The sequence below is a fragment of the Myotis brandtii genome, unplaced genomic scaffold, assembly GCF_000412655.1.
Source record: "Myotis brandtii unplaced genomic scaffold, ASM41265v1 scaffold147, whole genome shotgun sequence".
Classification (NCBI taxonomy): Eukaryota; Metazoa; Chordata; class Mammalia; order Chiroptera; family Vespertilionidae; genus Myotis; species Myotis brandtii.
In genome coordinates this window covers 1,321,873-1,348,653 of record NW_005355292.1, presented here as the reverse complement: position 1 = coordinate 1,348,653, position 26,781 = coordinate 1,321,873, and the positions used below count along the sequence as shown (strand labels likewise).

At 40.5% G+C, this 26,781-nt stretch overlaps 1 protein-coding gene across 6 annotated transcripts in view; it reads right to left on the bottom strand.

The window, feature by feature from the left end:
- Positions 1-1,717: 1,717 nt before the first annotated feature.
- The window catches only part of DYRK1A (dual-specificity tyrosine-(Y)-phosphorylation regulated kinase 1A), a 128,854-nt gene continuing 103,790 nt past the window's right edge, over positions 1,718-26,781 (bottom strand). For 4 of the 6 annotated variants that reach the window (XM_005861287.2, XM_014535648.1, XM_014535649.1 and 1 more), the window contains 7 exons: positions 24,797-24,944; positions 20,472-20,758; positions 19,029-19,175; positions 16,770-16,910; positions 12,114-12,420; positions 11,537-11,661; positions 1,718-4,955 (listed from right to left, as the gene is read on the bottom strand). In XM_005861287.2, coding sequence (XP_005861349.1) covers positions 4,335-4,955; positions 11,537-11,661; positions 12,114-12,420; positions 16,770-16,910; positions 19,029-19,175; positions 20,472-20,758; positions 24,797-24,944 — 1,776 coding nt within the window. In that variant the 3' untranslated portion in view covers positions 1,718-4,334. Of the gene's footprint in view, positions 4,956-10,611; positions 10,717-11,473; positions 11,662-12,113; positions 12,421-16,769; positions 16,911-19,028; positions 19,176-20,471; positions 20,759-24,796; positions 24,945-26,781 lie in introns of those variants that run through there. The other 2 variants (XM_014535652.1, XM_014535651.1) reach the window with 2 other exon arrangements.

Below are 26,781 nucleotides of genomic sequence, written 5' to 3'. Positions count from 1 at the left end.
GAGAAGCCAGCTGTATATTGTAACCTGTGGGGTTCCCAATGCTCAGTTGTTAGGTTATTTATGTGTTTAAATCACAGTGTTTTCACTGGAGAAGTACCTTCCTGACTTTGAAGAAAATCTAAGGTAGGAAACTGGAAAAAATTAACAATGACAAATACCTGTGCTCTCCGAGTTCAGGTGAATATTACCCAGCACAGCCATGACGCCAGAAACACCCTGGTTCTTTATCACTTCTTGCCCCGGGCAGCTGACATCTGGGACCTTGGCTGTTCGTAACGCCAGAGAAAGACAAACACACAAGCCAGCGGACCACTTACCTCACTGACTCTTCCACAAAAAGTATGCAGTGCGTTCAACACAGCGCCACGCAAAAGTGACCAGTCCAGGGGGCAAGCGGCTGACGTCCAGGGAGTCCCAGTGGACGCAATGCCGGGACCACTATGCATGGAGAGGGATGACAAGAATGAGATCAGCGGTCTTCTCAGGGTCCTTCTTGCTCTTTGTACTAAAACTTACTTGAGGCAGGTCCTCCCTCCTGGAAACACGTCTAGAGGAGCCGTGGTTAGGAAACGAGGACTTCTGCTCTCCTCCTCCTGGCAGCAAAGTCTCCCAGGACCAGTCCCCGCCATCCCCGGCAGGTTCTAAGAAATCTCAATGTGGTCTCAGGACCCCAGTCAGTTTCACCCAATCTTAACCTCAAAACTTCACTTTTTTCATTTATGGCACTAAGAGCAAGTTCTGTATCTAAAATGAACCACTTCAAAAATTAATATAAAATGAGGTCTGAACTTGTATTCCTAAAGTAATAACAAAGGCAGGCCAAAAGGAAACGGGATACTAGCCTAGAAGAAATCTGGCATTTGCTATCTCACCTGTGAATATTGTTATTTCCTTATACAACTTATGACAGTAAGTTTAACAACACAGGTCCTAGGAAAGAGGGCACAGTGGCAAACCCAGTGGTCATTCTGTGGGCTCACAGAACGACTGCAACCTGAATGACCTTTTACTCATAGTTCTAAATTCATTAAATAAAAGCCTAGGTTGGTGGAGTGCCAGGTTGTGTGCAATATGCCACTTACCTAGGTAAACTGCTCAGACCCTAAGAAAAAGCTAAAGGGAGTTTCTTCTTCCATGTGGTAAGTGTAAGAGTTGTATGCAGACAATCTCAAGTTTACGAGTAACATTCAACTGTCTAAGTTTTTGCCTTCTGAAAGCCACCTTAATATATACGTATGCAGGGTAACTTATAGGAAGAGAAGACATTGGGTGAGAAATTCATTCATTGCAGCAGGATTCCAACACTCTGTACATGAAAGCTCGTGACGCGCCCAGACGGGGGTCGGGGAGGAGGACCGCTAGGGTTTGTATCCCTATTGCTTCCAAGCAGGTCACAGCCTGTCAGAGACATCACCTCGCGCTCACATCCATCCTAAACACGAGACTATCAGCACTGTGCATCCGAGAGAAACCGTGAACAATGTCACCGTTCATATAAAAAACTGGCTTTAAAAATAAAAACGATCCGTTAAACCTCCAATCTTTCTGAGATTTTTGAAGCCTAGGTCGATGTAACTCTTCTCCTTTTTGCACATGTAACTGAACTTATACTCATATACCGACCAGACCATTACCTGGACCAGGTGAGCTGCATAGGAAGATTTTACTATGTTCACATTGTTCTGAAATTAATTTTTAAAAAGTATAGTAAAGAGTCTGAGGACAAATTATTCAACTGTTTATCATACATAAGACCGCATGACTATAATACAAAGGGGATTCTTTTCATTTAACGTTACAATATACACAGCAAGTCCGGACCAGATCTTACAATCTGCACACAGGTATTTAACCTTTTCCATGCTGTTTATGTTTACAATGCACAGAAGTCCTGTAACCAAACCGTGTAGGAAAGCACACAAAACTGGACTGTAACGTAACACAGTGTGCAGAAGCATTGGGTTGTACGACTTCCTTTATGTAAGTAGCGGTTTAAAAACTGCTTTCGTTTTTTGGTGCTTTTTAAGATGTGGCAACCAGCACAGAAAAAAATGACCTGACCCATATGGTATCATTACCTTATATTCCTAAACAGCAGTAACTACTGAGTTCCTTTTGATATTGCTATACTCAAGATGATATCCTTTTATTCACTGTAAACCTTTATGAACTACCAAGTTCAAAAATCATCCACAGGCTTGACATTTAATTACAAAATAAATATGGATTTCCTGATTAACAACAAAAAAATTTTGTGTGGTGTATAAAAACGGATTATTTCCACGTTTCCATTCACATTCACATAGTTTTCAGCCTTTCTTTTGTCACTGTTTACATATAAAAACCTGCTTTTGTTCAGAAAAAGGTTGACCTAGTCAGCCACATGGAATTGACCAATAAGAAGTGGTGTGGTGTTCTGCTGAGTTGTTTAGAACAGGGTTATCGGCAGAGGTAGATTACTGCTTCTTTTCTAGGCTTCTTTTGATCCTGGACAGGTAAATTACTCATCTTCATTCTCCCGATTCAACCGCTCAAAGGTATAACACTCTACAAGTGGTCAATTTAAAATGGGAACACAAATTTAGCAACTGCCAGCCTGTGCTACATTAAGGCAGCATAATCTCGGAACTAGGCACCTGCCCACACCAGCCTGCTCGCTGCAGGTCATGTGCGGGGCCTTGCTTCACTCATGCTCTTATTTGGACCTGTTGGTGCAACCAAGGTCTTGCTCTCAAGCTTACGTGTAGGTCAATCAGGAATACAAGAATCAACTGCTGGCTCCACAGCTTCTGGATCCAGTGTCCCTTCCCTTCCGAAGCCTGAACACATTTAGAATGTAACAGGTGTTGTAGTCTTGAGTTAGATGTCAATCTATTATGTTCAGTACACAGATTGCTGTAAATGTATTGGCTATGGGTTCAACAGTTCCAGTTTTGTTTAAGCAATAGTACAGCCATAATTTTCAACTGACATTTAAAAATGGTCTAGTTACACCTTGTGTCAAAGTGCAGAACTGCTACATTATTGGTTACAGACATCTATGTGCTATAAAAACAGCTTTGGTACAATAAATTATCAAAAAAGAAAATAAATTTTTGTAAAATTCACAGCATAATTGTGAGGCAAAAAAGCAGTCACATAAAATTCTGCATTTTTTAAAAAATGTTCAGGATGAACAGAAGACGTCTTTGTGCAGAAGAAATGGTGGAGATACCACGTGCCAAGAAAAAGCAAAAGAAAAGTAAAAAGCAGGAAGGGACACAGCTGTAGCTATTTCCATCAGAGCAAACCACTACCTCTGTGACCTTCAACCAATAAGTCAGCTTTATGACACACGCAAAGTGACCTTGCAATACCTTACAATTAGTGGGTCACAAAAGTCTATTTTAAAAGAAAGGCCTCTTGAATTACCCATTCTCTGTGTTTTCAGCATTAAGGACTGTCTGCAAAAGCATGTCCAAAGTGATTGCATCTGAAATGGTAGGCTCTTCTAATTTCGAGTCCAAATCCATAAGGCCAAAGGTTATCCCAAAGACCACCACTCAGACCTCCCCAGGACTGGCCGCGACTGACCCGTTGATTGCTTCTCAGTGCACCTTGGTTGGGAGACCAGTCACGTTCCGTTCCTCTCTTACTGTGGCCTCTCCAACAGGAGACCCACAGGATCCCATGTCATTGCTGCTTTGCTCCTCAGTAGGTTCAGACAGGAGAGTTCTGATCCCCGCCACTTAGCATGCTTACTGTGCCTTACACACTCCAATACCACCGTCCCTTCCATACAGCTGAAGGTGATGTTTGTGTGAGCTGGAGGTCCCTCTTCCTGACAGTACTGCATATCCGTGCCCAAATGTGTTTAGAGGACTTAAAAACCCAAATTCCCCACCCCCACCCAAAACAAAACAAAAACCCAAAAAAGGGGGGGAAAAACACCCTCATGGGGCCCTTTATGCAAATTAGGTGCAGTGCCTTTTTATTTTAAAATTAGTTGGCAAATGACCAAGACCAACATCTGAACATTAACTTTTGTGGAATAGAAAGACAAAAAAAAACCACTACGACTGGGATGTGGCAAGTTAAAATGGGGGAGGCAAAAAGAGGACACCTCTGAGCTATCCATGAAGATGGGTTTGGACATGGCTCTTTTAAAAACTTCATCGTCCCTTTGCAATCTTTTCAAGTTAAAAAAAAAAGTCAGCTTTGCCCTCTTGTAGCGGTTCAGTGTGTTAATCTCCTTCTGATTCAAGCAGCTTTGCACTTTGTTTTTTTTTGTTTTTTTGGAAAAAAACACCACTTCTATAAAAACACACAAGAAACAAACTCAAGTTTCAATTTAGTCACGAGCTAGCTACAGGACTCTGTTGCACACAAACTCCTGTCATGGGGGACTCTTCTCTATCAGCCCCTTGCCTCATTGTCAGAGGTCCTTCAGTCATGTAATGTGCAGGACCTGTATTAGCAGAAAATTGGTATGTTTGATGTCCAGCTATGCCAGTCTCTTGGCGGGGATTGGAGTAGACGGTTAAATTAACGTCCATAGCTCCATTCTGTCCAAAGTCCAAGGTATTAGCAGCCACTGGGCGATTCTGGTAGGCCTGATTGCCTTGATTACCAGTAGAGGAGGAAGATGTAGAGGAAGAAGTAGTTGAGGAAGACAGAGATGTCATGGAGTGGTGACTATGGCCAACCTCCATAGAATCCTGGGTAGAGGAGCTATTCGTTGGAGAATTGTAGACCCTTGGCCTGGTCCGGTTACCCAAGGCTTGTTGTCCATGGTGGTGGTGGTGGTGATGGTGGTGGTGGTGGTGATGGGAACTGTTTCCATGGTGATGATGCAATGCATTCTGTTGAGGGGCTACATGAAAGGTTGTTTCTTGAACAGGATGAGTTTCGACAGTGACCTGTGTAGGAGCTTCAGTGCCTGACCAACCAAGGGGAGCAGGAAATTGCTGACGCACCTGTAAGAACAGACGTTTGGATTTATACGAAGTACTGTTTCAAAGTTTTCATCTTCAGTCAAAAGCTACAACACTAGCATTTACATCAACTAGAGAGGAAGGTTTTGAAACTTATGTTAGTTCTATAATGCAAAATCCCAAACATGTTCAAGAGTGCAAAATATTTTATTATGAAAGCTACAATTTTTAGCAAGTTATACCCATAAATAGACTCATGTATTTCACACGCCACTTATTTTTCCTTGGAAGTACCGTCTATGCCAAGGACAAGTAAATTTTTTTCTGGAAAGATAGCTAAGTAAATATTTGAGAAAGTCCAAAAGGAATTCTTTACTTTCCCCCTAAAGCCCTTCCCTCCATCCTTCTGTTCCAATACCAGCACTACTGTCCATTCAGCCGCTCAACCACTCCTCCATCCAAACCAACCAGCACAATACTGTTGACACTACCTTCAAATTAGATCCCAAACCTGGACACTTTTCTCCATCTCCATCCCAGGCCACTATCATCTCTTGCCTAAAATTATACAACAGCCTCCTCGATCAACTTCCACCTTCCATCCTTGCCTTTTTCCAATCTAGTCTCCAAAAAGCCAAAAGAATAATCTTTTTAAAAACACAAATCCAAATTAGGCAAAGAAAAGAAATAAAAGGCATTCAAATTGGAAAGGATGGTATAAAACTATCACTATTTGCAAACGACATATACAGAAAATCCTAGACATAAAAAACTGTTCGAATAAACAAATTCAGTAAACATATTCAGTTAGAATAAAAAAAATCAATACACAAAAATATGTTGCATTTCTATACACTAATAATGAATTATCAGAGAAATAAAGAAAATAATCCTATTTATAACTGCATCTAAAAGAATAAAATAGCCCTGGCCAGGTAGTTCAGTTGGTTAGAGGTTGCAGGTTCGATCCCCAGTCAGAGTACATACGAGTCGTAACCAACCACGAATGCATAAATAAGTAGAACAACAAATCAATGTTTCTCCTCTCTCTCTCTCTCTAAAACCAATCAATCAATAATAATTTTTAAAATAAGCATTACACTCCTTGATTTCAAACTAAATTATAAAGATATAGTAATTAAAACAGTATGGTAATGGCAATACAAAAAGATACATAGTTCAATGAAACAGAGCCTAGATATAAACCCATGCATACGATCAATTAATCTATGACAAAGGAGCCCAGAATAAACAATGAGGAAAGGACAGTGTCTTCAATAAATGGTGCAAAGAAAACTGGACAGCCACATGTAAAACAATGAACTTTGACCACTACTGACATCATACACAAAAATTAACTCAAAATGATGAAGACTTGAATAAAAGACCTGAAACCATAACTCCTCCAGAAGAAAACAGGGAGAAGCAACCTGACACAAGGTCTTGGAGACGATTTCTTTAATCTGACACCAAAAAGTACCAGCAACAAAAGCAAAAATAAATAAGTGGGCCTACATCAAATTGAAAAGCTTCGGCACAGCAAAAATGAAACAAAACCTATCAATCAGGAAAAAATATTTGCACATTATATATCTGAAAGGGGTTAATATCCAAAATATATTAGAAAATAAACACACAAAAATCTCACAACTTAATAGTAAAATGACAAATGAAAAAAATCCACAACAATCTGATGAAAAAACAATGGATGGAAGATCTGAATCGACATTTTCCAAAAAGGATATACAAATAGCCATCAGATAACTGAAAAGATGCTCAACATCATCAATCATCAGGGAAATGCTAATCAGAACCACAATGAGATATCACTTCACACAAATAATAGTCAGAATGGCTATGATTTCAAAACAAAAAACAAGTGATGGCGAGAACGTGGAGAAAAGAGAACCCACATGCACTGTTGGTGAGAATGTAACTGGTGCAGCCACTATGAAAAGCAGTATAGAAATTCCTAAAAAATTAAAAATAGAACTACCAGCGTGGCCAGTGTGGCTCAATTGGTTGGGTGTCTTCCTGTGCACTGAAAGGTTGCTGGTTCAAGTCCCAGTTGGGGCACATGCCTGGGTTGTGGACTCAATCCCTGGTGGGGGGCGTGCAGGAGGCAGCCAACTGATATTTCTCTTTCTCTCTCTCTCTCTCTCTCTCTCTCTCTCTCTCTCTCTCCCTCTCCCTCTCCCTCTCCCTTTCCTCTCTCTCCCTAAAGTCAATAAACTATTATTTTTTAAGAAATAAAAATAAAATATGATCCAGCAATCCCACTTGTGGGTATTTATCCAAAGAAAACAAAAACACTAACTCAAAAAGATACATGCATTCCCATATTCATTGTAGCATTATTTGCAATAACCAAGATACAGAAACAATCTAAGTGTCCATTAATGGATGAATGGATAAAGAAATTGTGGTGTATATAAAATGGAATAGTATTTAGCCATTAAAAATGAGGTTTTGCTTTTTGCAACAGCATGGATGGACCTCAACAGTATTATGCTTAGTGAAATAAGCCAGGCAAAGAAAGGTAAATACTACATGATCTCTCTTGTATGTGGAATCTTAAAAAAAGAAAAAAACAACAAACAACAAAAACCCTCACAACAGCCGAAACCGGTTTGGCTCAGTGGATAGAGCGTCGGCCTGCGGACTGGAAGGTCCCAGGTTCGATTCCGGTCAAGGGCATGTACCTGGGTTGCGGGCACATCCCCAGTAGGAGATGTGCAGGAGGCAGCTGATCGACGTTTCTCTCTCATCGATGTTTCTAACTCTCTATCTCTCTCCCTTCCTCTCTGTAAAAAATCAATAAAATATATTTTTAAAAAAAAAAAAAAAACCCCTCACAACATTCATATATATAGAAAGACTGGTGGTGGCCAGAGGCGGGGGGTAGGGAAGATTGGTGAAGGGGGCCAGAAGATAAAAAGAAAAATGCAGTTAATATAAAAACACAATCCTAATCACTTCACTACAGTGGGGCCTTGACTTACGAGTGTCCCGACTAACGAGTTTTTTGAGATACCAGCTGACTCTCGGCCAATTTTTTGCATTGAGTTGATAGAGTAATTTGAGTTAACGAGCTCAGTCTCGGAAGGAATTAAACTCGTAAGTCAAGGCCCCAATGTATTTAAAATCTTTTAATGACTTCTCATTGCACTTAGAAACTAACAAAATAATCTAAAATTCATCCAATGGTCCGCACAAATCAGGCCAATGCTCATTTCTCCAACCTTTCCCTCTAGCCATCCTTCCTCCTGCTACCTGGGTTCCACCGCACAGGGTCTTCCTTCTATTCTTCTACCGGGTTAAGGTCTTTCACATGTCACAGGGCATCTGTACGTCCTGTTCCCTTCTGCCTAGGATGCTCTGATTTCTAATTTCTGCTTGGATGCTTCTTCATCTTCATTTCAGTTCCAGAGTCTTCCCTGACCACTCTGGCTAATGCTGCGCCAACTCCTGTGGCAGAGACTACTAGTTGTCCACAAAAAAGCTACTCTTCTTCTTGAGCACATGGCTGCACTACACTTCCCAGCCGCTCCTGTACTTAGGTATGGCCAGGTGACTCAGCTGTACTCAATGGAATGTACATAAAAGTTTCTATGTCAGGGCAGGACATGGCCCACAAAATACCTCCCCAAGTCCTTCTGTCTGCTGAATGCTGCAAACAACTAGGCCTTAGGGAATGAAGGAGCCACACAATGGCAGGAGCCCAGGACACAAGGAGAGAGCCATGTCACTAAGTTGAATACCTACTCTGGACTGTTACATAAAAGAGAAACTTCATATTCTACGCTATCATGTATTGGGGGTCTACTGCTATCCACCTGGCCTAGTTGAATTAATACATCCCACCCAACAAATAGCCATTTTCTATTACAGTAGAGGCCTGGTGCAGGAAATTAGTGCACTCAGGGGGGGTGGGGGGTGTCCCTCAGCCCACCCTGTGCCCTCTCACAGTCCAGGAGCCCTGTGGGGAGCGGGCCTAAACCATCAGTTGGACATCCTTAGCGCTGCCATGGGAGGCGGGAGAGGCTCCCGCCACCACCGCTGTGCTCACCAGCCCAGCTTCCCACAGGGGGTGCACACTGACCACCAGGGGGCAGCTCCTGCATTGAGCATCTGCCCCCTGGTGGTCAGTGCGTGTCATAGTGACTGGTCCTTCCGCCGTTAGGCCGAAACCAGCTCTCCGACATCTCCTGAGGGGTCCCAGATTGCAACAGGGCGCAGGCCAGGCCGAGGGTCCCAACCAATGCACAATCGGGGCCGGGGAAGGATGTGGGAGGTTGGCCAGCTGGGGAGGGACTGTGGGAGGGCTCCAGGGTGTGTCCGGCCCATCTGGCTCAGTCCAGATGGGCCAGACCCCATCAGTAAGCTAACCTACCAATCAGAGCATCTGCCCCCTGCTGGTCAGTGCGCATCATAGTGAGCAGTTCAGTGGCCTTAGCATATCATTAACATATTAAATTTCGATTGGTTGAATGGCCAACTGGACGACCGGACACTTAGTGTATTAGGCTTTTATTATATAGGGTTACCCTGCCTTATCTTTGTTTTAACAGCCAATGGTATCTGCACTTTCTATTCCTTTGGTTAATGTTGCTTATTTACTGTATCACTATAAGCTCCAGGAAGGCAAAGCTTGTCTCTACGCCAGCAGCTGGCACAGATCATTAAGTATTCACTCAACAAAGTGGTCTGAGAACCAAAATTCAAAAACACAATTGAAAACAATCCAGTAGAAAAGGAGGCAGAAAGTCCTCAGAAAATACTAATGGTTCATAAACTATGAAGCTACTAAAATTAATTCATAAGAAGAAATAAGCAAAATAAAACTATACTTCAATAGCATTTTTCATGTCAGATTGATCCAAAGGTGATCACACTGACTGTTTCTCCAAACTCTGTTCGTGGGAAACGAAACTGGCAAAACTATAGAGAGGGCAATTTGGCAACAGCTATCAAAATTAAAAATCACATTACTCTCTGACCCATCAATCTCACGCCTAGGAACTTCTATCACAAACTGCGTATGTGTGGGATGACATGTGTGACTTATTTATTACAGCATAATTTGTAGTGGTAAAAAAAAAAAGCTGACAATAAGCTAACTGTCCATTAACAGAGGACTGCAGAGGTGACTTATGGAATATCTAAGCAACAAAATACTGTGTGACTATTTTTTTTCTAAAGAAAAAGCTATCTATGTACTGATATAAAAATATCTCTAAAAATATATTAAACAAATATGTAAAACATGTTAAGAAAAAAAAGATGTGAAACAGTGTGTATCAGATACAAAGATTAGGTGAAATGCATATATATTTTGTTTGCATATGCATGAAATATCTCAAAAAAAAACAACTAATAACATAAATTAGAAATTGGGGGTCTACAGGACATAAAAGGGAAGACTTCATTGAATCCCCTTTTATATTACTTATTTTAACCATGTGAATATGTCAACTATTCAAAAACTACATAAGGAAGGATTTGGGGCCCAGCAGAGGCTGGCCAGTGCTGATGAACAGTAGCAACTGCGCATCTGATGTGCGTGGTGGTCTTCCCCGTGGCATTCGGGAGCCCAGTCACAAGAATGGGGAGTGAAAGTCAACAACTTCAGTGTTACTTCACTCAAATGACACACTGGTCTCTCATTACAAAGTACCATAACAACAGTGTTCAGTGATTTAATTTATTATTTTACAAAGCAAGGTTACCAACACCATATGCTTCACCTCAATTTTTTAAAAAGTTATTACTTAAGTGAGATTCTCTTCAACTGGTTTAAAACCTAAAAGGAAAAAAACACAAAAAACAAAACAATGTGGAGTTGAAATCAAACTACAAACTGATTCAGAACATAGGACTACTGGTGCTGAGAGATCACAGGTGGGGCCCAGCCAGCGTGGCTCAGTGGTTGAGCATCAACCTATGAACCAGGAGGTCACGGTTCAATTCCTGGTCAGGACACATGCCTGGGTTGTGGGCTCGCTCCCCAGTGTGGGGTGTGAGGGAGGCAACCCATCAATGCTTCTCTCTCATCATTGATGTTTCTCTCTCCCTCCCTCTCTGGGATCAATAAAAATATATTAAAAAAAAAAAAAACAAGAGGAGTTCCTTTCAACAGTGTTTTCTCTCTCATCATTGATGTTTCTCTCTCCCTCCCTCTCTAGGATCAATAAAAATATATTTAAAAAAAAAACAAGAGGAGTTCCTTTCAACAGTGTTTAAAAAAAAAATCACATGTGGGGCAGAGTGTAGTCATTAAGACAGTGACCCAGAGAGTCACTTAATCCAGGAAGTCTCAGTTCCCAATGTAAAATGAAAATCCTCACTGCATAAAGCTGAAAATTTTGCTGTAGCAAATGAGATAAAGATGGAACAAAAAGCAAAACAAGAGACATTTTCAGCAATGGCTAGTGTGCACCCAATAAATGTTAACTATTTATAAACGAGGGGGGACTGCAAGGATGTGCTTCTTCAGTTATAATTCCTTATGGAGGAAGCTATGAACCTTTAGAGAAGATGACATTCATTCTACAGGCACTCAGCACCCAATACCACTAGGCCTGAGTGTGGCAGGAGACGTGCACCAGGTGGGGAGAGCTCACCTGGGGACTGTGTGTCTCACAGTCCATGGCCTGCACGGCGGCTGAGAAGTGCCCGCCACTGTGCCGATGCTGGTGCGTGGGGTCCGACCTGGCTCTCCCACTGTTGCTTGTCCCCGATGACCCACCTAAAGTATTGCAACACAAAACAACTGTGAGTATAAAGTCAGTTTTGTTCAAGTTTATCGTCTAAAACTGTAACGTTAAAATTGAAAGTGTGTCACACACAAAAATCTGCATTAAGAGAAAGTCACCGGATTCCTGATTCAGTTCTTGCACATCAACCCTGAACTACAACAGATCAAGACGGTTTCGCTAGGGGAAGTTGAAGCATGTGGACAAAGTATTTCCATTTAAAAAACAATTTAAAATTTTGGTTAATAAGGAGTTTTGTTTCCAGCTACCAAGCAGAACTTATTACATGTGGGAAGGGGACATTTTTACTAACTGCAATGACTAGAGGTAGGTGAAATGAAGCCTCCCCACCCCGTGAACAAATGCCTGAGAACACTTTCAAAGAACCCCGCCAGGTAAAGAGACAGCAAACATTCTGAAGCCTCGTCTGCGTCCGAGGACAGACCTGAGCTTGACGAAGTACTGGAGGTGGTGCCCGAAGACTGGGACTGCTCCATCGCAGGGCTCGTGGACACACTGTTACTTGTGTTTGTACCTTCATCAGCTGTTTTCTTGAAAAAACTGTGCTGCAGGGCATAGTAAGGTTGAATTCGTGTTTTGGGGTCATAATCAAGCATCCTTAAAATGAGGTCTTTGAACTTCAAGTAGTCAGCTACCGTATGACCCGACTCCCCAGCACGACGCCCACCAGGTCCTCCTGTTTCTACTCCAAGAATATTGTGAAGTTTGCGGGTTCCTGGTGGTTTATACTCCTAAAGAGAAGAAAGACAAAAAGGCTTTCTCTAAGTTTGATGGGATATGTAAACGTCTACTTAATTTCAAATATGCTAAAATATATTACAGACTGAGGCCTTTATTGAAATCTCTTTAGATTTACAGTTAAGTCCTCTAATGTTTTTTCACATGTTATTATTCCAAATGCACTGTGGTTAGAAAATTTCAAAATAATCTTGAGACCAAAAATTACTATAAAGACCATCTAGGCCTGGGTCAACAAACTATGACCTGGTCCAGGGCCTGTCTTTGTACAGCCTCAGGTATGGTTTTTATCTTTTTAAAGGTTGTAAAAACAAACAAAACCAAATCAGGACACACGACGGAAACCCACAAAGCCTACACATCACCATCTCGTCCCTCAGGAAGGAGGCATGTGGGCCGTGCTCCAGCCCAGAGGTCTGAACCTCCTCTCTGCCTACGCACCCGGCAACCTGGGTGCACTCCCTGCAGTGGCAGTAGTTCCAGCTGTGGCGACCGCACCGCGTGCGCTCCAAGTAAATGATCATGGTCTACCCCACCTGCTCATGTTTAGATAAAGAAACTAAAAGCACATCTTACTTAAGCCCTTTAGAGAATGTTTAATAATGAATTACCTTGACATGTGTTGAGGTTTCCTGCACACTCAATTTTTAATAGATATCTAGGAATACTGAATTTATTAAAAATAAAATCACTGGATTTTGGCTTCTAGTTACAATGTAGAAATCTGCAGAAGACCACCGCTCTCACTCTAAAAGCAAAAACAAGCCTGGCAGGTAAGCCACAAAAAAGCATTGCTTTTTAAAAATCCATCAGAGAGCTGAGGGCTAAAGAAACCAGAATTAAGTACATTCTAGACTATGCACAGCTCTTCCTAAGAGAAGCAGGGAAGGAGCACCTGCCATAGGTCTGGGTAAGGAGAATTCAACCCAGCTCTGAAGTGACTTCTAACAGCTGCATGTGAACAGGCCTGGGGATGGGAGCAGCATGGATCCAAAGAGGCAGGAGCCGAGCTAGGACCCCAAGGGCACTGTTAAGTCTTGGGGCAGAGCAGCAGGATGAACACAGATGACCTGAGGCACAAGGTAGAAGCGCTGCTGGTAGGGCAAAATGAAGAGAGATCACTCGGCCTCCACAAGCACTACTTAAAAACTATATAGAAAGTGGAGACTAGACTCCAAGTCAAGCAAACAAAGCCCCCATGCAACTGGACCCCCACTCGCTGTAGAGATTTGAAATGATAAAACTCTGGCATACTGTTTACAAAGGTAAACACACATATTCCCTATAACTTGGCAATAATTCTACTTCTAGGTAGTGACCCCACAAAAATGAAAACATATATATAAAAGATTTATACAAGAATGTTACCAGTAGCCTTATTCATAATATCCCAAAATGGAAAGAGACCAAACATCCATCAACAGGCAAATATAGATATTACAGTATTTCCATTCAATGAAATACTAGGAAGCAATAAAATAACTCCTGAGACACACAATATGAGCAAATCTCCAAAAGCTATGTTTGTAAAGTGAAAGAAACAAAATAATAAATACTATGGAGTTCCAGTTATAGAAATTTTGCCCGTGAATGGGCAAAACTGACCTTTGATGATAGAAATCAGAAAGCAGGGGTGAGATGAGAGAAAGGGGGCATGAGGAAACTTTTGGGGCAGCAGAAATAAAGGGCTGTGCAACAGTAGGCTTACAGTTGTTCATATGGAAAAATACATACAAGTTATGATTATTATAATAGCTTTATTAACTCAAAAGAATGTCACAATGCAACTGCAAACCTACTTTTGCCCACCCCTGTGTCTTATTTTAGGCAGTAGATACCTTATCTACACTAATAAAAGAGAAACATGCAAATTGGTGTCACTCCGCTATGCCCACCAGCCAATCAGAGTGACTATTCAAATTAACCCAACAAAGATGGTGGTTAATTTGCATAAGTAGGTGCAGAGCAAAGACTGAAGACTGAAGAGGCTTGGCTTCTCCACTGCAGCCGGAGGGGAAAAGCCAAGCCTCGCTGCAACCGCAGCTGAGAAGCCACGCCTCGCTGCGGCCGGACCAAAGGCCTGGGTCCCGGGTGCAGGAGGAAAACTGGTGCCAGCAGCCAGGGGAAGGAAGGCCTATTGCATGAATCTCTTCGTGCAACAGGCCTCTAGTCCTATATAATAAAAGGCTAATATGCAAATTGACCAACAGCAGAACGACTGGTCACTGTGATGTGCACTGACCACCAGGAGGCAGTTGCTCAACTCAAGAGCTGCCCCCTGGTGGTCAGTGCGCTCCCACAGGGGGAGCGCTGCACAGCCAGAAGCCGGGTTCATGGCTGGCAAGCGCAGCGGCGGTGGCAGGAGCCTCTCCCACCTCCGAGGGGGCAGTGGGCCTAAGCTGTCAGTTGGGCATCCCCCAAGGGCTCCCGGACTGCGAGAAGGGGCAGGCCAGGCTGAGGGATTCCCCCCCCCGCCCCGCCTCCAGTGCACTGGGCCTCTAGTATATAAAGATTAAAACTCAACAAATAAAACACTTAAAATGCATCTAATTGTATAAAAATTATACTTTAAAAAAACAACATTTATAGTCTTAATTCTTCATCCTCCTACCCCACCAAAGGAAAAAATAAATATATAGTAGGTATGGATTTCATTACTAGGAAGCTAAAATGGGCTCATGGAACATAATGAGAAATTAAAAGTAAAAATAAAATCACTTATGGTTAAAATTCCTGTACATCCTTCATAACGTAACCATTAGGCTGTACATTTGTGGGGGGTTGGTTTGTGTTATTTTTTTGAACGAAATTTATTTCTGTTCAAAGAGAAATAGTCACTTTATACTTTTAAAAGTTAAGTTTCTTAAGTTGGTTGCTACTTGTGGCTACGGGAAAGCTCATAAAAAGATAGTTAAATATAGGTTAAAATACTTTTTAGTGACTTATCTGTGGTTTCATAAGGTAGAGATTTGGGAAATAGGATGGGATGAACGTTTTATTTAGAAAAAGAACAAAAATAGCATAAGGAAAAAGACAACTTCAAAATAGAGAAAGAAACAGTAGCCTGCAGAGAGAGATAAAACATAAAGTGGGTTTCATGTCCTCCATGTTAACAAAAATCAAGTGGAAAGGGCTGCCGTGGATGCTGGTGAAGCTGAGGAGGATTCCCAGGCTGTGTTTTGGTTCAGTGGGAAAGGGGCCATGACGGACAAGCTATGTGATCAAAGGGAAAAGGACTTGGGATGTTCGCTTGGTATTTTCCATCCCTTCCTTATGGGGAGTAGGCATGAATTAGCTGCTGGATATTGCAGTGCCTGGATCTTAGAGAATACGGCAGAATGCAAAAAGTTAAAAATCAGTTGTGAAAGATACAATTACATACAGATTCTTAAATATTCTAAAAAAAAAAAAAAAACCACTTGATATTAAAAGTGAAGACTCCATAGCTATATGAAGGTGAATTAAAGCCAACAATAATCTTCAGTTCCCTGGGAATGGCACGTGGTGGCAGCGTCACTAAAATGCAAGGGCAAAATAAAAACTAAAGCAAAAAATAAAATCTCTTAAATGTTAGAAAGGCAAAACTACACTCACAAGGTGTCTGTTATATATCATACACAATCACATATTTAACAATTATATTCATTTTGTAATAAAACAAGCTAGATTATAAAATACATGAATATTTTCAGATATATAAAACAAGGTAAATCACTCTAATTAAACAGACAGTTTGGGCATCTGAAATAAAGCTCTCAAATAAAATAAAAAAATCACTGAAACAAACCTAGTGTTTCAAAACTTCACTTTTAAAGATTTTAGAGATGTGAAATTCCTGCTATCCATGTCATCAAGCTAGGAATATAAAACCAATCAAAGAACCATCTAGTCAGTTCATATTCTTGTCACACATTGCTTAAGTAAAAAATCTTTTTCTTCCATCTAAACGAAAAAAAAATAAAGCCATTTACTGCAATTATGACTGCCACTGTTCACAGCTGCAGTACTATTAACTGTGAATTTACTATAAACCCAAGTTGTGAGAAACAAAGGTCCAACTTACTGATTCTACTGCTGAAACAAGCCCTGGTGCCTGACCAGCTGCCCAAAGGCAGACATCCAGTTGTCATAATGAAGCCTCAGAGAGAACTCTGACCACTAAGCAAGCACTGGTCCCTAGAGTTCAGGTCAAACTATATCCAGCTTTTGAAAAAATTATATACTAAGTTACTGAAACTGTTAACTCTAACACTGATTTCAAATAAATATAAAATGAGCTATTAAAAGACAGCTCCAGTGAAAGAAATAACAAAGGCTCAAAAAAAATATGTCCCTGTTTTACCCGTTTTCCATCTTTGGTCTTCTTTAAGTTCCAAGTGCCATCTGGCAACTTCTCAAAGAACTTTCTTGCTTTTGGTGCTTGATCAAGAATATGAGCAGGTGGAATACCCAGAACTTCCACTATTTTGTTCATCTGATCTACCTGTATTAAAAATAAAAATAAAAACACCTGTAATTTCTATGGCAGTACATCCTACTTCTGCTCATCAATTCGTTCATTCACTCATAAATTATAACTAAATAAGTTGAGCATATCCTGTGTGCCACACACACCTCTAGGCAATGAGTATACAATAATGAACAAAAGAGATAAAAGTCCCTGCCCTCCCTGGAGCCCAACATTTCAGAGGGAAGGGCAGACAAAGAAATAAATACATAAGCCTGTGGTATGTCAGGTGGTCATGGATACAAAGTAGAAAAAGGACTGGAGGGAGTGTTAGAAGTTTAAGTTTTTAGAGTTTTAGTTAAATAACCATAAAAAATTACAGGGGCTTAATACAGTGTGGATCTAATAAACTCTTTTTTAAGTGCAGATTCATTCAAATAATGAGTCTACTATATGCTAAAAACCATGCTCAGTTGAATATAGTAGTAAACAAAACAGACAAAACTCCCTACCAAAGAGTTTGTATTACAGGGGAAGAGATCACCAATAGAAGAATACTAAGTATATTATGTCAGATGACAATGAGGAACTATGGGGAAAATGAAGAGGGGATGGGGAGTGAGAAAGGGCAGCACAACTCAAAACACGGTGTCATGAAAGGTGCCATGAAGATGGAGCCATGCGAGCACAGACCCAAAAGCAGTGCAGGAGGCAGCCGAGTGCTTTCTGGAAGAAGCATTTCAGGCAACAGGGCAAAGGCAAAGGCCCTGCTATGGGCCTGGGGCTACTGCTTCCAAGGAACCAGACAAGGTTGTGTGCTGGGTCAGAAAAAGGGAGGGGAGATGACGAGGAGGAACAGGTGGGAGAGAGGACACAAATCAGAGGAAGGAAGGGGTGCAAGGACTATGGCATTTACAATGGGTGAGATGGAAGCCACTCAAGTTTCAGGTGGCCCTGATATTGTTTAAGCCATGAAAAGATACCAATTTACAGTAATATTATTTATATTGAAACAAAAACACACACTATGGCAGTTACTGCCAAACAGTAGCTCTACCTATTTATTAACAGTTGTATAACCCAGTACCAATCATTAAATCTCACTGATCTTTCTTTTCTCATTCATAATGAATGGACTGATCAAAGATGCAATGGTTAACTTTTCTTTAAAAATTAAAAAACACACAGGTTTTTTTAAGGAGGCAGATTATTATTTTTAAAATTAAATTTATTGGGGTGACATTGTTTAATAAAAAAATATAGGTTCCAAGTGTACATTTCTATGATACATGATCTTTATATTGCATTGTGTGCACACCACCCAAAGTCAAGTTATCTTCCATCACCATATATTTGACACCCTTTTCCCTTAACTCTCCAGTGAATAGTTTAAAACTAATGAAAGCCCAATTCCTCTGCCTGTGAGGGAGCTTGGCCTCTCTCTTGCCCTCCCAGGTACTGCCCTCTGACCTTCAAAAATCTTCTAAGAACACAAGACAGAAACCCATGGACTAGAAAAATTACTAGAGTCTGTAGCTCTAAAATCCTCTAATACTAATTTACCCTAAATTATTCAGACTCAATATCCATCAACCCTACTGGTCATGACCTTTTTTTTATTTGTTGAAATTATTAGATATGTCTCCTTTTTCCCCAATTGACCACCACCACACCCTCCCCCCTCCACCATCCTCCCCCCAGGACAAGCCCTCACCGCCCGAATGTCCGTGGTCCATTGGTTATGCTAATATGCATGGATACAAGTCCTGCCTCTGGTCATTACTTCTTTAATTCCAAATCATACTCTCAAATTTATAGCAAGTTTACACCATTGTCAGTGACGGTGGCCCTCACGCCTTCGTTATCATTATTTTCTGTTATTATACTTAAAATCTGTAAAACTGGTACCAAGATACTTAACATTTTCTTATGTTTTATTGTTCTCCTTTATTAGCAGATTAAAAGTTCTCACTTCCCACCTCACCATTATATAATAACTGAAAAAAATGATAATATAATTCAAAACTACCCTAATATTTGAATGATTACATTGGTAAAGAGACATCTTTTCCTAAAAACAACTTTGATTCCACTGTCACAGACTAAAAAAAATAAATCATGAAAACAGAATTTTCAAAGCAATCCACCACATACCTCATTGGCTCCACTGAACAGCGGTTCTCCAGTGTGCATTTCAACCAAAATACACCCAAGGGACCACATGTCGATAGCAAGGTCGTAAGGCATTCCCAGTAGCACCTCTGGAGACCGGTAAAAGCGACTCTGAATATACTGGTATATCTGAAATATATTTCAAAACAGCATTAATTACAAAATAAGTTTTAACTGTAGCCAGTATGGGATTAACACTGATTTAATATTAACCGGGGGAAAAAAATTACTAACTCCTAAATTAGGGTTCCATTTCCTGATTTCAAAAACAGCCTATGAATATTGTTTAAAGAACTAAACATGTCCCAGGAATGGCTAATCTGCCTGTGAAATGCAAACTATACACAATTCAAGTCCTTTCATTTAGCTCAATCCTAACTGGTAACCAAGAGACATCTTAAAACAAATAATTATGCCTTACTACAAGAAAATATTATTGAGAATAATTTATTTTCCTATTAATTATTCTTTGTTGCTATGGCTGGCACTTGGTTTACCATTAATTTAACAGCTAAACTGTATTTATAAAGTGGACCTTCTTTAGGTTAACTTAGGTACAATGTAATGGACAATCCAGACATCTATACTATCCTAGCATCACAGATGAATCCTAGAGACATTGCCACATAAAGATTCCATCAGGAGTTGTTTCTGGTTAATCACTTCTCTGCCCTGTCCCCCTCCCACTTCAATCTAAGACTTCTTACAAAACAAAATATTGAGGTGGGTTATTTTCAATGAAGTAATCTGAAAATGTCTTCACAGACCAATTTATCTTCACTTAGCCATTGTAATTTCCCATCTAGAAATATCAGCAAAGCAAAGAAAGTTTTATGAAAAAAGACAGAATACGAAACAAAATCCTCCTAAGTACACTTTCTATGTGAATACTCAAACCAGGCAGCCAGCAATGCAATGTTGTTTCTAACCAGTGTTTCTGTGGCTCCGACCTAAACCTACAGCCAGGTCTCCAAGCGTCATCTCAGGCCAGCCCAACCTCAAGGCCTCTCAGAAAAGAAAGTCTCATTCAAAGAGACCAGGAAGAACTATACGTTTCCAGATTTTTATAAGCCAACATCATCAGCAGGCCCCAAAGACTCCCTGCTACTAAGATTACCTATTTCCCACTTGACGCAAGTTAGCAATTACCTCTGGTAATGACCTCCACACTGCATACACATTACAGTGGGGCCTTGACTTACGAGTGTCCCGACTAACGAGTTTTTTGAGATACCAGCTGTCTCTCGGCAGATTTTTTGCATTGAGTTGATAAGAGTAATTTGAGTTAACGAGCTCCTTTAACGAGCTCAGTCTCGGAACGAATTAAACTCGTAAGTCAAGGCCCCACTGTACTAACATCTCACATATCTACGGCCACTATTTTACCTAATTCTATTTAACTCACAACTCCTGAAATGTACTTACCCGCTGCCCCAATTGACAAGAACTGCCAAAGTCAACAATCTTGATTGCACTGCGTTTGGGGTTACACAGAAGGATATTCTCAGGTTTTAGGTCACAGTGAATGATACTAAGTTCTGGAGTCGCGAGGAAAAGCAGTGCAGTGCACATCTGTTGTGCAAACTTTCGTGTTAGGTTCAAAGAGACACCTCGAAAATTGGTGTTCCTCAACAAGTCATAGAGGTTGTAGGACAGCATTTCAAAAACTAAACAGAGATGGTTTCGAAACATAAAGTGGCGTTTCAAATGCACTGAAAGAGAAAAGAGTTTCCATTTAAATTATACATAGACCAATAAAATGAGAATAATGTATGCATGAACTCTCAAATAATCTGTAACATTACAATGTCAAATGCAGAGTGAAAATCAAGTTAAAATTTGGAGATCAGCATTCTGCACTAACAGCAATTCTTTAATCAGTTAAAAACAGCTGAACTGTTCATCTGCTGAACTAACCAGGTGCACTGCCTGCCAGTAAGCACCATAATGCAAGAAGTACCACCCAAATGCCTTGTTTTAAACAAGGTAAGTCAGGCCTAAAAACACGAGTAGCAACTTGATGAACAGTCCTGAGAACAATCAGGAGCTGCCCTCACTCGGGAGAAAGCACCTTTTACCTCCTGATGCCCAAGCCTCACACCTTGTCTAAGTACCACCCCAGGACGCAGGTCTGTGACTTTGCTGTCCTGGGCAGCCCTCCCTGGGAAGGCTGTGACATATATACACAATCTAATTTTCTGTAACAAATCAAAGGAAAATACAGATTTTTCTTTCCTTTAGGCAAATATAGCAAATGTTTGAAAATCATGCATTAGAAGGTATAGTTCATAAAGCATTTAATTATGTTCATCAAACTGGTACATGGGACATCTTGCAACACTGAAGGTTTGGGGAAACTTCAAAATAAAGTTCAATTATAGGAAGAAATTATAAGCAGACTTATGAATAGGGAAAGAGTAGAGAACACATTAGTTGCTATCCCTGTTGACCCTCTATAAAGGCTTAATACTCATGAAGCTGTTTCAAAGATTGTACTTTAAGTATTAACACTGACTTCACATCAAATGAGGTCATTCAATAAAATGCTGCCCTTCACTATAAAAATTCTTACATACACCAAACTGAGCACCTCTAACTCAGCTGGAGAGATATGAAACCACCATTTGTCAAGGGTACCTTCATTTTGGTCTTTTGTATCATAAAACAGGTTTCTCTACAGATCTATCTGGAGTAACTATGACAGTATTCTATGTCTGGTCCCTGAGGATGGGGACACATTGAGTTGTCCTGGTAACAATACTGCTTTTAGATCACTCCTGATACACATGATCTAAAATTAGAATAAACAACTCAATATGAATACTACATGACTCTGTAGGAGTCTGTAGTAGAAATCAACACTCCGCAAATAAAAAGAATCCTTAAATATTACATAAGAATGTATAACATCTGCTCTTAATCACTGAAGTTCATGGGTTTAAAACTAAAAACACAGCTCGTGTGACAATAAGACACCCAAGAAATAGTCCATGCAAAAGTTTTAATATGAGAAAGCAGTAGCTACAAAAAGAACGCAAAGGTAGCTGATGTCAGAATTCCAATGTGATTATGAAAATCCCTCTACGCAGCTCTGAGATTAGACTGCTTCTAATAGAAGATAATCTACTCAGCTCCACTTGACCTCCCTACTCAGTCCTCACTCACTGAGTATCAACAATGTGCTAAGCACTAAAGATGCTGTCAAAGAATGCTCCAACTCAAGTATACCTGGTTAGGCTTTTAAACTAAACTTTGGGGAAAACAGATAGAAGGTTAGCAAGACTTTGTTCTACACCTAAATGGAATTTTCTTTTAACCAGACCCTGGCAGGTACTAAATAATCCAGGTAAGAAATTATGCTAGATGGTAAAGCAGATTTTTTAAGAGTTCAAAGACTTAAGACTATAAAATCATCTGAGTAAACTATATTGGTCAACCACTTCAAAACATAAACAAATTATTTACGTTATAAAAGAGCAATAGGACTTTCAGACACCTTAAATTTAAGGTATCAACTCTACTGGTATATCTGCGTCTAATTCTAAAGTTCTTCATTTGTTGTTTTCCAATATATATAGAACTTCAATTTCTTGCGACACTGCATTCACAATCCTAAAAGAACTTAAAAACTCATCCAAAAGAATATCTGTAATGACTTATAAACAATTAATGATCATTCATCAGTTTACCAAAAACAAAAATGATCGCTGTTATTATGTAAGAACTGAGTAGCTAACATTTACTGAGTACTTACTATATGCCTGCCATCTCTTCTTTCAATAAAGCAGGGTTAAAATGTTACAATAACACATCAACATTTTCTCTCAACTTTAGCAAACATTCAAAATACAAGAAACAAGAGTGAGAAGGAGGAAGACGTGCCCAGATACCACTTTATAAGCCGAGCATCCTTAGAATGTCCTTCTTGTGCTTCTAAAGCCCCTTGAGTGGAAATGGGCTTCCCTTATACTAAGTTATAATCATAGTGAACAGCAAATGTTCACTAAGTCTGAATAAAAAAGGTTTTAAATACTAATGTTATTACTATGAATTATATCTGATATCTAAAGAGAAGAAACCAAGGAAGAAAAAGTAATAGCATAAGCTCTTTTTATTGTACAATGGGGAGTGAAGGGTGTTTCATAAATGGAATCTAATCTGAGTATCAGAACACTATACCTTTAACATACATTCTCTTGTTTCCACCACATTCGGGGGGACTAAAAAAACCATTAACACCACAATGTCCTCCCTCATTTTCTTAAAAAAGAGCTTGCTAAGTAAAATTTAACCTCATGTTTATCAAGTAAAGCCAGCATTTCTGAACTTAAATTGCTATGGATATATACCTACAGGAACTTCTACAATTAACTGATTCTAAGGTCTCTATCATAAAACGGGACGGCATCTTATATTTATACTGGGCAGCACATAAATTATTAGCGTCTCACAATCACTGGCATCTTAGATTTGGTTAAGAAGAGCATTAAGGAATGTATAATTAAATGTTTCGCCCATATACTAATCGGCCCTAGACGTCACTATTTTCCTAATTCTTCTGTCTCCTCATTTTGTTTTCATAAGAAAAACACCATATTGTGGGTAACCAATTATTGTCTTCCCTAGCTGAAGCATAGTCAGAGACCCCTAAATGTTGGTGACCTTTGAAACCCTAGCAAAGGTCGGAGCTGTGCACCACCCAGTTAATCTAGATAATAATAGCTGAAGAATCCTCCCACCTTAATTCATTTAATTACTCAAGTAAATCCTTGTTGATAAGATAGTCTGCCTATTACTGGAACTTGCCTGCCTAAGGGTTATGCTATGACCTAGTCTGTGTGTCATTGGAACCTCCCTACCTAGGGGCTATCCCAAGGTCAATAAAAGCTTGGCGAGGCCTGAGCTCCGGGGGACGTCCTTCCCCTTGAGTTGGACTTGCCCGCCTGGCTCCCCAATGTTTCCAAATTATCTCTTGTCTCTTTTCATTCATCTGTGTGCGGCTCCTCTTCCAGACCCCGAACCCTGAACCACGCTGAACGTGGAGAGAAAACACACCCAACACCATATGACAATGTAACAAATGGAGTTAGGCAGAGGTAGGGTCACATCCTATCTCCAGAGCCTGGGACCTTGGGGATCGTTACTCTTTATACAAACCACCTGTGAATAAAGATTCTACCACTTTCCTTATAGGACTGCTATGATTATTAGAGAAGATGGAAGAAAAGCACAATATGATAGGAGTTCAATAAATGGTGGCTATTATCTCTTTTCTGTTGTAATAAGTCCAACAGCTTCTAATGCTGCCAAACTTACAAACAGCCCGAGGAGCTGGGATCCTGACTCAGCCATACCAAAAGTGGTTCTATAACCATTAAGAACAAAACATACTAGCTTACTTTTCATTTCTGATCTATATTAGAAATGGTTAAAGTTACCAGGAAGAAGATTTTCTGGGTAAATGTTTATGATTAAAGCAAACAAATGGGACTTTTAAGTCCTCCTTGGCCCCCCAAAGTCACTATTCTCGTTTGTTTCTAAACTGTATGCCATTTGGAATGCACAGTCCCAAAAACTTAGCATATTACTGCCAGATCAGGTAATTTATATAAATCCATGCCCACCAACAGAAATAAACAGCTGAATTTTTAGTCAACCACTTTAAAGATAAAATCCACATAGTTTCATATGAAAATAACCATTAACTCAAATTTCTGGCCTGGATTAGGCTTTGTCTCCTGTTTGTTTACCTATGTAGTATTTCATTTCAGTGTCATGTTTGTTCATGAGCTCAAGAAGCCGCACTTCTATCTGGGCTTGATTCAGAAAAGCCTTCTTGTTCTTTATTATTTTAATGGCAACCCATTCTTGCTCCACACGATCATATGCCTTTACAACCTAAAAGAGAAGAAAGGAGGAATAATTCTCTATTTCACTAATGGCAACAATTTCCCAGCAGTTACAATTCACCTAATTGTACATTTACCTAACTCATTTCATGACGTTCCTACTTAGAAGAGATCCTATTCCTTTCCACTCAATATCATTCATTTACTACTTTACAATCACTTTAAATCAATCTTTTCTATTGAATTTCTTTTGCATCCTTATAGTATTTTGAAATATCTACAAAATAGATAACTTTCTTAAAAAAATTGGATTAACTATTTTCCTGCTTCAAAAATAAATTAATTTTAACAAGTGCTTTGGTTTTTCATCTTTCTTATTAAATAACACTGTAAGACAATTCTTTTATATTCTTTTAATGAGAGAAAAACCTGGTTTAAATCTCAAGTATTAGTGTAAAATATATCAAAAGTTCGGAGTCACCTGAAAAATGTAGATAAATTTCTAACTTTAAATTAGATTTTCATAGATAACAACATAGGTATATAAAATAAAAATTAGTTTACACTAAAAAAATCAAATATAAATTACCTGGAAAGTTCCACAATACAGGAGTGAGCAAAAGGAGGTTTACAGTTGTTTGTATGGAAAATAATACAATCTAATCTAATAAAAGAAAAACATGCAAATTGACCGCACCTTCGCTATGCCTTAAGCCACACCCACCAGCCAATCAGAGCGACTGTATGCAAATTAACCCAACCAACATGGCGGCCGGCAGCCACGGAGCTGAAGCGAGCGGGAGGCTTGGTTTCTCCAGTGATGGAGGAAGCCAAGCTTCCCAGCTGGCTCTGAGCTCCACTGAAGGCAACAAAGTTTCAACTATAGAAGGTAAATAAGTTCCAGAATACAAAGAAAAAAGGGAGAGGCTGGGAGCTTCTGTCGCCGGGGGGCTTGGCCAGCCTGAAAACGGCCCTCAGCCCCTCACCCAGACTGGCCAGGCACCCCAGTGGGAAGCCTCCACCCTGAGGGGGTGTGGCTTCAGGGCAAACCAGCCGGCCCCCACCCGTGCACCAGTTTTTCCCACCCTGATCCAGGACACCCTTCAGGGCAAACCAGCCGGCCCCCACCCGTGCACCAGGCCTCTGTCCTATATAGTAAAAGGGTAATATGCAAACTGACCCTAACAGCAGAAAGACTAGGAATGACTGGTCACTATGACACACACTGACCACCAGGGGGCAGACGCTCAATGCAGGAGCTGCCCCCTGGTGGTCAGTGCACTCCCACAGGGGGAGCTCTGCTCAGCCACAAGCCAGGCTGACGGCTGCCAGTACAGCGGTGGTGGTGGGAGCCTCTCCCGCCTCCTCAGCAGCGCTAAAGATGTCCGACTGCAGCTTAGGCCTGCTCCCCGCTGGCAAGTGGACATCCCCCGAGGGCTCCCGGGCTGCCAGAGTGATGTCTGACTGCCAGCTTAGGCCCAATTCCCCAGGGAGTGGGCCTAAACCAGCAGGTAGTCATCCCCCAAGGGGTCCCAGACTGCGAGAGGGCACAGGCCAGGCTGAGGGCGCCACCCCCCACCCCCAGTGCACAAATTTTTGTGCACCGGGCCTCTAGTAATTAATATAAGAATAAACTGTGTTTCAAAACTGTAAACCTACTTTTGCCCACCCCTCTATACACTTAATGTCATAGAGAATTTTGATAGTTTTAAAATGAGAAACAGTTCTAAGGTAAGGAGTGTTCATGACTAAATCACCATGCACACGTCTCATTTTAAATTTACTCATTTAAAAATGTGTTTCATGTTAACAAAGAGATTTACATAAAAATTACGAAATCAATATAGATAAAAGAAACTATCTCTACTAATCAGGAATAGCAACTA